Below are 12,632 nucleotides of genomic sequence, written 5' to 3'. Positions count from 1 at the left end.
CAACGAAGGTTTATCCAGGTTAAACTCAAAGTTGCATTCATTCGGAAGTATTTATTTTGCATCTTCCTTGCGTCAGACACTATACAATGAGCTAGAGACAGAAAGGTGAATAAATCACAGTTCCTGTCCTAAAAGAGGAGTCAGGAAAGTAAACAGCAATTATAGGATCAAGGGCGCCGTGTACCAAGAGGGGTTAAGCAGAGGGCGCTAAACAGAAGCCTCAGAGGAAACTCCTAACCCACACTTGGGAGGTGGTGTGAGGACGAGAGAGCTTTGTGGGGTGAGTTCCATCTGCACTGAGATCCGAAGGACACGTAGGATTAACTAGAAGATGAATAATAGAGAGAAAAGAGCAGTCGTCACAGGCTCAGAGAGAGGCATGTGGGGCCCGGGGAAGCGGCTTCGGGCGGTGTGGAAACGCGATAACGAGGCGAGGCCGCCCTGTTTGGTCTCCCGGGTTGTGTAGGCCCCACACCAGCGGCCATCACGCACACAGACTAGGATGTGAAGCCGGAGGCGAGCAGCGTGGCTTCCCTGCAAGAACGGTGGGCGGGGAAAGTGGAGGAAAACCGTGAAAACCCAGCAAACTCAGATGTTTGTAAGTAGACTGAAGGCGATGGACAGCCGCCCAAGGAGAGTGGCTAGAACAGGCTTGAAGTTCGGAAAGTTGGTACTGCTGGGGTGGGGGTGGGCCCGGACCCAGGCGGGAGGCTGTGCCACAGGCCGGCAGCCTGGTCTGCAGTGAGGTCCGGAGAGCAGGAGTGGCATCAATAGATTTAGGAGATCCGATGGAAACAGAGTTGATCAGGTTTGGACGAGCCTCAGGTTCTGTTCTTCTACCAGATTGGGTCCCCTGCTGATATGGGGAGCACAGGACGTGTCAGGGGAAGACCACGGATCCCCTTTTCACATGCTAAGTGGGAGGTGTTCACCTGTAACACACAGACAGCCAGCTATTTCTCTAGCAAAATGAGTTTATTTGGAAACAATAAAAAAATTGCAATTTGGTTCATGTGGTTTAATCGCACACCACTTGCCAGTCCAGAGAAACAAAGAAGAACATTCTTTTATGGACTTGGGAGGGGCTGTTGTAAAGGAAGCAGTCGCTGGAGGAAACGGAAAATCTGAAGTATGGTGGCTTTTCACGGGCTGCGTTATGGCAGGCCCCCATTGGCTGAGCTGTTGCGAGGGATCTTTCCTTCCTCCTGCTGAGGTAGGGGTGTCCTGTCCGTCCTGCAGGAGGTGCAAGGTGTGTCTCTTCCTGTTGGAGTCAGTAGTGTGTATCGTGTTTGAGAGTTTTCTCTTCCAGCCTCCTGACTCCATTTTAAATGTGGTTTTTGTTGGTCAATTTTCACAGATGATTTTGAGACATCCATGGGAGAAGTAGGCAGTCTGGCGATCAGGAGAAATACGGTTGGCCCAAGACACAGATATGCATTTTATTTTATTTATTTTTATTTTAAAAATATGTGTTTATTGATTTTAGAGAGAGAGAGAAAGGGAGAGGGAGAGATAGAAACATCAATGAGAGAGAAACATCAATCTGCTGCCTCCTGCAGGCCCCCTTCTGGGGATCGAGCCTGCAATCTGGGCATGTGCTCTGTCCAGGAATAGGACCAGTGACCTCTTGGTTCATGGGTCGACGCTCAACCACTGAGCCACACTGGCCGGGCCAGAGATGCATTTTAGACCAAAGGCAAAAAGGATTGTCAGGACGTGCCCGTGTGGAGCTGGTGAAAGCTGCCGTGTTTTCAGGGGAGTGGCTCAGGGGAGGGGGAGAGGGTTGAGGAGACGGGGAAGCGGAGAGAAGAAAAATAAAGAGGCATCTCTTTTGAGAAGTTTGCTGTGAAGAAGGAATGGTTACAAATATGAATTTGTGTGATTATTTTTCTGGAGGAAGGTCGAGAAGGGTGCCTCAGATTCTTCGGTGCTCCAGCTCAGTTGAAAGATCACCATTGTACATTTCAATGGCCCATCAGGTTTTTTTCTCTTTTAATAGAGCTTGTTGCTTTCACCAGCTTCACCTTTTTGGCATTTCTTTCCTCTCCCTTCAGGCTTTTTCAGTGGGTCTAATAATGAAATCTACATGGGACAAGCCCTGGCGGGGTGGCTCAGTTGTTTAGAGCATCATCCTGAGGTTGTGGGTTCGATCCCTGGTCAGGGTACATACAAGACCCAACCAATGAGTGCATGAACAAGTAGAACAACAAATTGATGTTCCTCTCTCTCTCCCTTCCCCTCTCTCTAAAATCAATCAAGAAATTAAAAAAAATTTATGTACACACACAAAAATCAATAAAAAAGATATATTTAAAAAAATCTACATGAGGCAAATTAAGAAAAGAAAATAACCAAATTTAATTATGTATGTGCCACTGAAAACCCCACATGCAGGAGGTTCAGGGACAGAAAGTTAGAATGAGCTAAGAGCTGAGAGGCACCCAGGGCCTCGCGGGGAGGAAGGGCGTGGCAGGGTGATGAGAAGAGCACGTGTGCCGTAATCAGCAGCTGGCCCCGCCCTATAGATAGGCCGAATGAATGATTTCTGCTGATAACTCTTATTACAGGCAAGACCCCTATTTTCAATTCTTCTAGGTAGTTAGGGGGGTGGGCAGAAGTTTCTCTTTAGCCCCAGGGTCTTGGTTGCCTGTAGCTCAAAATAACCCACACACCAGAGGTGAATCTTGGGGTGCACTTGTCCTGAACTCCCACAGCGGCTTCTCTTCTCTCCTTCGTCCTCGACCCCTTCGTCTTCCAAGATGAATCTTACCTTCTCACCTTCTAATGTTTTTGATTTGCTTTTCCAAGACAGCTGTCTAAAGAAGTTGAACATGAATGGGATAGAAGTTTAAAAACCACAATAAACAATGGAGGAAATGCAATATTCATTTTAGCAATCCCTCACAGGAAAACTTTAAATACTTTATTTCTAAATCGTTGTAATAACTTAGCTCTTTCTACTTTTGAATTTTTTTGTGTGTTGCTGAATTTTACACTTTAGGCAGGCAAGTGGGATTTTGAGTAAGTACTTAAAGAAAAAGGTCCTAGTTACATTGGGTAGAATTACTATGTTCCCAGCCCATAGTCCCTCCACTTGCATGCTTTTAAAATCCTTTATTTATTGGATTTGTACTTAATAGCCAGCATTATAAGGATACCAAAGAAGTATAAGGCATGGCTCATGCCCACTGGAAGTTTCTAATAGAGAGGAAAACGCCACATATACAAACAAAATATAAGAAATTATAGGAGACTGATACTCATAAAACAATTAAATACAATGGACAAGTAAAAGCAAACAAACAATGAAGTACTTAACCGAATGCTACTGATTATACATGATAGAAGGTGAAGGACAGTGAAGGTCAGGAGCCGAGAAAGGCAGTCCCTGTTCTAGAGAACTTAACCTTCAACAAACCCACACAAAAATGAACTTTATGATATTTATTTGAAAAAAAAAAAACCTACCCTGTTTCTTCAATGTTAGGATGTCATCTTTTCCCATTTTAATACAATGGATGCCATAGTCATTGCACTGACTTGTACCAGGCGCTGCTGTAAGTGCTTTGTACGCGTGGACTTGTTTAGTGTGGATTGTTCAATGGGTGGAAATATCTCACCATCTCCCCTCTGGGAAGATGCTATGGAACCATTGGTACCGACGGGAACCCGATGGCTGTTTAGGATTCAGGAAGCATGGTGTGTGCAGAAAGAAATAGTGCTCAGAGACGAGACTTCATAAAAATGACATTGCCCACGTTCCCTATCTCCTCAGCCTAGACTGCTGGCCCTTGGCATCCTGGTTTGTGAGGATCACCCGTAGCCCCGGCACCCTTGTCCCTCCTGTCGCTTGACCGTTCAGAGGCCACAGCATCTTCAAAATAGCAAAGTTTCCATGCTGAGGGTGTGAGGTGACCCATTCAACGTTTACCCTCATCCAGCATCAGTTTTCTCAGCCCTGCAGTGGTTTTCACCTTGGCCAGGAAGGTGCTTCTGATTTATTTACGAACGCTCTCAACTACCAGCGTAAAGTCGAAATACATGACTATGTTGGGTTGGGCTCCTTGGAAACAGGCTCTGAGATGGAGGCTGGGGGCAGGTTATTGGAGGTGGCTCTAGGACCACCACCTGTGGGGATCCAGGGGGCAGGCTGGGCAGAGGTGATCTGCAATGCAGTTGCAGCAAGGACTCGGCTGATCCCAGGGGGCGCTCTGGAGCTAAGATGCCCTTTAGAGGTGTCCTGTACTGAGACCAGGGGTGCTTGCCATTGCACCCTGGCACTCATAGGATTTGAATAGTGCCCAGGGAGGGGCTGTAACCTTAGAGGAGACAATGACTTTGACTGAGGGCAATTCCTGGGGGATGATTCAATGTCAAGCTGTTGGCAGGCAACATCCCCAGCAGTTGAGGGAATAAGAGCTTGGGCCCATTACTTCTGAAGCAGTGTCTAGTCATCCCTGAAACATCTGGGTAGGTATTTCCTTTTTCCCAGAGCATGGTCACCCTCGTAAATGACATCATTTGCTTCCTTTGGGAAAGGCTTGGATGTAGATTGGTAGTATATGTTTATGGTGATGCTGCAAGGTTTTTCCTCAGGGGGACCACCTGTCTTATTTTTTTGAATAAATATACTTTTATTGATTTCAGAAAGGAAGGGAGGGGGAAAGAGAGACAAACATCAATGATGAGAGAGAATCATTGATCGGTTGCCTCCTGCACGCTCCCCACTGGGGATTGAGCCCGCAACCCGGCCATGTACCCTGGCCAGGAATTGAGCCATGACCTCCTGGTTCATAAGTCGGCGCCCAACCACTGAGCCACACTGGCTGGGCCCAACCTGTCTTTTAATAAAGGGGCTGTGTCAGTGAACTGGCGTGGTATGGAAACTGGGTGAGAAGGATGACTTTTCACTCTGATGGCCCCAGTCAGGTTTCAGGCAGCAGAACTACAGTTATAAAGATGAAGGGATATTTCAGAAGTCTGCCCAGGGCCACTTAGGACGGTACCGAATATCCCTGCAGGTCAAGACCTTTGAGCACGACTTTGTGCTGCCCATCGTAAAAGTGTCCCCCTTGCCCCTGCCAGTTAAATGCTGCCCCTTGGTCGTTGCCATCCCAGGACCCAATTATCATGGAAATCAGGGAGCCATCTCTATGAAAGCATCTCCCGCACCATATCTGGCCACTACCGAGCTTTTCTGTGCTCCCCTTACTAATGCATGTATTTTCCAATGCCCGAGTGTAGAGACCGTCATCTGGGCTTTTAGGGGTATGGAGGTTGGGGCTGGGTATATGGATTGCATGGGTCTACATGCTAACATAACCCCACAGTCCCCTCTCCAGAGCATTTCGGGTTTCTTTCTCTACATCATACCAGGGACATTCTGTCATCTCATTGAATATAGACAACCACCGAGTTTCATTTAACCAAGTAAGAAAGCCTCTGGAGTCACTTTCAGTGTTTGAGCTAACATGTTAAACCCGACATCCTGGTAAATGCACCCACATCAATGCATTTAGCCCAATCCTGTGCCCTTGGTTTTATTTGGAACTTGACCAAGAGCCTTTCCGCCTTTCGCAGGTCATGTCACCTTGGACACCGATGCTGATATTTAAGGAGCTAATTCAGCACCTCGATCTTGGTCTGCATTTGTAGTTCTCTCATTCTCAGTGGGTCTACATGCAAGCGCAAGCATCTTACTTTTGTTTGGTCTTCTAATAGAGTTGTGTGGTAGCAGTTACTTACGGAAATACACATGAATTATAAACCACTTTCCTTTATTTTTCCTTTATTATACAATTAGGACATTATATTGATTTTTTTTGAAATTTGCATAGGTAGGTAACATTATTTATGAATTGCATTTCACAATAGTCAGGGGAGTATTTAAAACACTAGCTACAAAAGGGGATGATGGGCCTGCCAGGGTTGAGAATGACTCCCCCGCCTTTCAGGCCGCAATCATGTCTATAGAGGCACGTTCACGATGAACCAAAGTGGGTCTAGAGCACATCCACCAAATGAAATCACTTGTTATCAATCTTCTGAAAGGTGGCTATGGTTAAGTAGAGAATTCAGTGTCCTATTCAGTTTACTTACAGAGCCACGCAGGATGATATTAATAGCAGGTAAGTAAACCTATCACTCGGGCAACGGAGAACTATCTAAGAGATGCCGCAAGAGCAGGCTGCTTTGTGGTTGGAAGGCCTTGGGGAGGCAATCTTTTGTGCATCCCTGAGGCGAGGCGAGGGGAGTGGAAGGCAGGAGTGTGCTTTTTTCGCTCCCTGGTCTGCAGGATCCGAATCCCAATTCCTTTCAACGTGGACTCCCTGGGGACGAAGTAGGGAGAAAGAGTCCACATTAGGTTTGTGAATGAAGGTAGATGTTTGGTCTTGACGCAGGAACTCTAGCTCAGGGTTGCTGCTCAATGCCACTGGCCTGCATGGCTCTAGGACAGCGGTTCTCAACCTGTGGATTGCGACCCCTTTGGGGGTCGAACACCCCTTTCGCAGGGGTCGCCTAAGACCATCAGGAAACACATATATAATTACATATTGTTTTTGTGATTAATCGCTATACTTTAATTATGTTCCATTTGTAACAATGAAAATGCATCCTGCATATTAGATATTTACATTACGATTCATAACAGTAGCAACATTACAGTTATGAAATAGCAACAAAAATAATTTATGGTTGGGGGTCACCACAACGTGAGGAACTGTATTAAAGGGTCGCGGCATTAGGAAGGTTGAGAACCACTGCTCTAGGGCCTTCCGGGGGGCATACAGGGCTACCTGGGAGCAGCACCCCACCCCCTGGTTACTCAACTCCTCCTCCCAGATCTCAACTCTCTCAGGTAAGCCTGCCCTCCCCGCCTGCCTGGCCTGGTTCCTTGGCCACAGATTCCTTCAGAAGCGTTTCTCACTGTGGTTTCTGGATGTCAGTGTGGGATTGCTGTCATGAGCAGGGACTATGTGGGTTATGTGGGCCGCCTCCTGTGACTGGCTCTCCTGTCTGCTTATGCTCCCCCGTCACCCCAGTACCTGGTGCCAGGTAGGCACGGAGGAGACAGTTGGTGAAAATAAATGTTTGCTCCAAATCCCAGCAGCACCGACACCTTCCATGACTGTGAATGTACCACTGCATTTGTAGCCCGTGGGTTTGACAGCTGAGCCTTCTTCTGCCGGTTCAAGAGCGTGGGGGCTGGATTTGGCACAAATGGGCGAGTCGGGACAGGTAGAAACCCTCAAAAGCCCCATCCATGCGGCCATTCAGGCCCCCCTTTCTTCCGCAGTGACCCGGGGCCACCCCCACCTTCCCTAAAACAAACCCAGAGGGAACTGGCGCTGGAGGGTGTGCGTCCTGCAGGGAGGCAGAGGGAGGACGAGGTGGAAGGGCCGAGCCCCATCCCCCGTTCCTCACGGGGCCTGGCAGGCACCTGCTAAGGAATGACAGTGCCCAGGGCCTCCCCACGGGCAACAAAGAGCATCGGAACCACGGCTCTGACCCCGGGGGGTGCCGCCGCGGAGTGCGGGACCGCTGGGCTTCAGATTAGGGGGAGAGGCTGGGGGAGAGGCTGGGGGAGAGGCTAGGGGGAGAGGCTAGGGGGAGAGGCAGGCTGGGGGGAGAGGCAGGCTGGGGGGAGAGGCAGGCTGGGGGGAGAGGCAGGCTGGGGGGAGAGGCAGGCTGGGGGGAGAGGCAGGCTGGGGGGAGAGGCAGGCTGGGGGGAGAGGGAGGCTGGGGGGAGAGGCAGGCTGGGGGGAGAGGGAGGCTGGGGGGAGAGGGAGGCTGGGGGGAGAGGCAGGCTGGGCCGCATCTCCAGGTAAAGCAGGCGGCGCGCGAACGGCACCCTCTCTCGCCCCCTCGGGACGGGATCCCGGGCAGATGAGGAGCAGCCCCGGGGGCGCCTCTCCCGGCTCCGGGGCCGGGCGGGCGCGGAGAGCAGGTGCGGGGCGCGGGCGGGCGCGGTGCGGGCCGGGGCCGCGGGTGCGAGGCGCGGCGCGGGCGGCAGGAGGCAGCGTCGGCCCGGCGGCGGCGGGAGGCCGCGGTGATGTCAGTGGCGGCCGGGCCGGCGGCGGCCGGTACTTCCTGTGCGAAGGCGGGCGGGCGGGCTCGGCCGCGGGCCCCATCGCCAGTGTCGGCCTCTCGGCGGCGGGGCGGCGGCGGAGGAGGAGCCGGGGAGGCTGTCAAATTCGGACCGGGTTGTGCCCGGCCCCTGGCGATCCCTTCCGCTTCCCCGGCCCCGGCGCGCCATCCGCGGGCCGGGACCTGCGCGCGGAGGGAAGATGGCAGTGCTCAAACTCAGCGACCAGGTAGGGCCGGCGCCGGGCGGGCGGGCGGGCGGGAGGGGCGCGGGGCGGAGGCTGTTTACTCCGCGAGGGGCGGGCGTGCGGCCGCCCTGCTCCTGCCGGCGGCTCGGGCTCCGGCTCGGGCTCCGGCTCCGGCTCCGGCTCCGTCCCCCGCGCGGCGCTGCCCGGGCCGTCGGAACTGCGCCTGGGCTCGGGGAGGGGCTGGGCGCCGGCGCACCGGGGGCCGGAGGGCTGGGGCGCGCGGCTGTGCGGTCCCCGGACCCGCTGCGCAGGGGGATGGGAGGCTCGCGGCGCGGCTCCGGCTCCGGCTGCGGCTCCGGCTCGTCGCCTGCTGCGCAGCCAGGGCCCCGCCGGCCGGTGCGCCGAGGGCTGGCCGGTCCGCGCCGCCGGGAGGGGGGCGCTGGACGGAGCGGGAGAAGCGTCGCGGCCCGGGACCCTGCCCCGAGCGCAGCCCCGGCCCGGCCCACGCCGCGCGCTCGGTGTCAGCTGTCGCCAGCCGTTTGACATGACAGCCTGACTTCCTCTTCAGCTGCCCGGGGGCTGTGTGCGCGGCGCGCGATGGGGACCCTGGACGCGGCCCTCTGGGCTCGGACCCACCCCTCCGCGGGGCAGTGGAGTCCAGGTGGGCCCCGCGCACAGCGGGGGGTGGGGGGTGCTGCCCCGGCCTGTGCCCATCAGCCTGGTTGCTGGCCCGGCTGAGCCGCAGGCAGCGCGGAGCCTGGCGTGCGGAGGGGGTCTGTGTGCTGACTCGTGGGCAGCCCTCGCTGTGGGTCCGTCCGTGGGGTGGAAGCGCCTCGCCTCGGCGGGCCCTGTTGCTCTCAGCACGCGGACACTCACGGGCGCCCAACCAGAGTTGCAGGACCCAACTCCTCGCAGCTCCTTCCACGGAAAAAAGAAACAGCTCGCTTCCCCCGCCCTTGCTGTCTGTTCGTGGGTGGTGCAGGGACATGGGTTTGGGGCCCGGCAGCCCTGACGCCCGGCGGAGCATTCCCCGCGCTCCCACCTCCCCAGTGGCTGCACCTGGTGCCTCCCCAGCCGGTGTCCCACCCCGAAGAACGGCCTGGACTTAAATGCAGTGCCACCGCAATGATGTGCTCTCCTGCCCCCCTTTTAGAGTCAACGCTTCGGTTTGCTTCCCCTAAGTATTCACCGCCCCCCCCGCCCCCCCCTGCAGGGAAGAGACCACTGAATTAAAATGCACGTTAAATTTAGCAGGAGGAGCAGCTGGTAATTGTGAACCGACTTGTCCCCGCGGGTCCCGAGCATTTAAAAGTGTGTGTAAGCTGATAGTAGGATTTCCCCCACCTTTTGGTCACAGACTTGGACAACTGTTGGACATTTGCTTGTTTTAAATCTTCCAGTTGTAGTCTGACATGGTCTTGTCATCTTTGCCTCTACATGCTGCTGCTCACTGTACTTGTCTGTTATTCCTAAATCTTTAAAGTACAAAAAATACTTCTAAGACTCATTGTTATTATCACATTCACAAAATTTCACATAGAATTTTAGAGTCGTTGTAAGGGACCCCAAGGACCGTCTTTGTCTGGCCGGCGTGGCTGAGCGGTTGAGGGTGGACCTAGGAACCAAGAGGTGGCTGGTTGGATTTCTGGTCAGGGCACGTGCCAGGGTTGCTGGCTCCATTCCCAGTAGGGGGTGTGCAGGAGGCAGCCCATCAATGATTCCCTCTCATTAATGATGTTTCTCTCTCTTTCTCTCTCTCTCTGAAATCAGTAAAAATATGTTTTTAAAAAAGAGAGAGCATCTTAGCCCAAATCCTTCATTTTTATTTATTTATTTATTTATTTATCCTTTTTTTTTTTAATCCTTCATTTTTAAAATGAAGAAACAGATCTGGAGAAGGGAAGTACATCTGTCTCTTGCCTTCCAGACTCTTGTGCTTTCTGCGGAGGTTAAGACACCCCTGTCTTGCCATTGGATGTGTCGAAAGGGTTACCAGAAGGCCGCATCTTCTAAATCGATATCAACGCTAGTGAAAAGCATGTGACGTGGTCTTACAAGAAAGAAAGTGACTTGTTCTTCAGGACTTATCAGAGTAGGACATTCCAAAATGTTTCTCTTTTAAAGTGTTTCTGAATACATACCTCCCTTCCCCCAACAAAGTGGGATTACTATGGAGGGAGAGAAAGCTGAACAGCCTTCATGTGGTTCCATTGATGCCTGATGTGGAAAAGGACCAGGAGTTCTACGACTTGAGGGCACCTATAACTTGCCAGCCGATTTCTGGGCAAAGCCAGAGGAAGGCTGGCCGAGAGGGGTTGGGGTGGGTGGGGTGGGGTGGGGTGGGGTGGGTGGTGGGCAGCCGTGGTTTCCGCATGGCTTTGGGTCCAGGAAGTGTGTGACCTTCCTTGCCTTATATAGTCTTACCTTTCAGTTTGAAACTCGAGGTTCTTAGAAGCGGGTTGCTAACCTCACCAGAGGCAGAAATACCCTTGGTTTAAACGCCTCCTGCGTGAGCTGGGCTCCACCATTGTGGGTGGGGAGCCAGCGTGAAGTCCCTGCTCGACAGTTTGTAGAGGAGTGAGTCCCTCGCTCTCCATCCAGCGATCTGTAACGCAGACTTTTCTTGACTCCTCCCTCATCTGTTTAATGCCGTGCGTGTGTGTGTGTGTGTGTGTGTGTGTGTGTGTGTGTGTTTGTGTGTGTGTGTGGTGAATCTTGACTTTTGCCGAGCCTCTTGGATTTTGAGCTTGAGGACACATTCTTGCACTGGATGACCCAGATCACAAGTGGACTGGGTTTGTTTTGAACGGGCCTGAGGTGGGAGGGATAGAGGTTGACATTTCCTGTCCGGCCCAAGCTGGGTCCGGAGCTCTCTGGGCTGTGCGGTCACACTTCAGCAGTCAGTCCTGCACCCCATCCAGGGGTACCCCGGGAGGAGGACTCCCTTCCTAGCTCTGTTTTGGAAGAGTGAGAAGAAAGGGGGGAGGGGGTGGCAAGTGTGGTTTTCAGTTTTTGGTGTTTTCTTTTTTTTACTACGAGAAGGAACTGGAAGCTGTTGCTACAAACAAACTTGGCATTTGGCAGTTCTGCATTTGTCACTGTGTCTGCTCTGCTTTCCTCTGCACATAACACACATCATGTTCCAGCGACAGCGGGACCCCCATCCTGTCTGCAGGGACGGAGGTTTTTTTGTAGGACGTGGGACTTCTGGGGCTAAAGCAAGCCAGGGCGGGTGGTCCCGTAAGGAGCACGGAGCACACGCACCCCTGTAATGAATACAGCCATGTCATTATTTTCTCCAAATGGACATCAGGCGGTTTATTTATATCTTTGATTTAAAAAACGAGGTAATTTTAAGTTTGGGGAAGAAAATTCTGTTAACTTATGAATGTAATGCATTTTGACTCAAGAGAGCCGTGAAACTCTGCAAATCTCTGCAATTTGATTTGCTGTTGAACTTTTGGGGGCTGCCCTTTATGTCACATAGTTAAGGCACTGCAGTGATTTAAACACACACACATATAGAGGAAGGGAGAGGGAGAGAGAGAGAGAGAGAGAGAAACATCAGTGATGAGAGAGAATCATGGATGGGCTGCCTCCTGCACATCTCACACTGGGGATCGAGCTGCACGCAACCCGGGCCTGTGCCCTGAAAGGGAATCGAATCATGACCTCCTGGTTCCTAGGTCGAGGCTCAACCATGGAGCCACGCTGCCCGGGCAGCACTGCAGTGACTTTAAGCGTGAGGCCATCTCTTCAGCTTGGGCCCCTAAAACTTTCAAAGTTTTGAAGTCAGATGGGAAGTTCGTCGGGCCTCTGAAATGTGCACCTGGGAAATGTTCACGACTGTTCCTACCTGAACTTGCCAGCGGCAGCGGAGTGCCACCTCCACGTGAGGGCTGCCTGCAGACAAACCGTTTCAGCAGGTGGCCCTGCTGGGCGCTCCTGCCTGGAGGCTTCTGGCTTGCTGTCCCCTTGCCAAGTCCAGGCTCACACTTGAGTTACTCATCTCCTTGTCAAAGGCAGTGGCTGGCAGCCCTGGCGGTGGCAGGAATTGAGAATCCCTGCAACTTGGAAGGCAGGGTTTCTGGCCCCTAGTGTGGGGCCCTGGGCCTGTTGGCCACCTCCTTGGGCTGCCCCATCCCCCTCGTTCCCTGGAGCACCAGGCTCACAGCAGACACTGTGCTCCAGGCCTGCCTTCAGCGGAGAAGAGGGGAGAGAAAGGCTTTATTCTCTGACGTTCACTAGTTGTTTGGGGACCCAGTCACATGGTTTGGGGAGTGCACTTGAGGACTGGTGTTTCGTGGCCGAGACCTAATAATGGCTTACATTGATCTTGATCTTACTGTACGTCGGGCC

At 52.7% G+C, this 12,632-nt stretch overlaps 1 protein-coding gene across 1 annotated transcript in view; it reads left to right on the top strand.

Annotated features, from left to right (window-relative positions):
* The first annotated feature begins 8,156 nt into the window (after positions 1–8,156).
* ANKRD44 (ankyrin repeat domain 44) overlaps positions 8,157–12,632 on the top strand; it is a 221,194-nt gene continuing 216,718 nt past the window's right edge. The window contains exon 1 of the mRNA XM_081095598.1: positions 8,157–8,315. Within this exon, the coding sequence (XP_080951724.1) occupies positions 8,289–8,315 (27 nt within the window). The 5' untranslated portion in view covers positions 8,157–8,288. The remainder of the gene's footprint in view (positions 8,316–12,632) is intronic.

Source organism: Myotis nattereri, assembly GCF_964212035.1.
Source record: "Myotis nattereri genome assembly, chromosome: 7".
NCBI lineage: Eukaryota > Metazoa > Chordata > Mammalia > Chiroptera > Vespertilionidae > Myotis > Myotis nattereri.
This window is presented reverse-complemented; position numbering and strand designations above follow the sequence as displayed.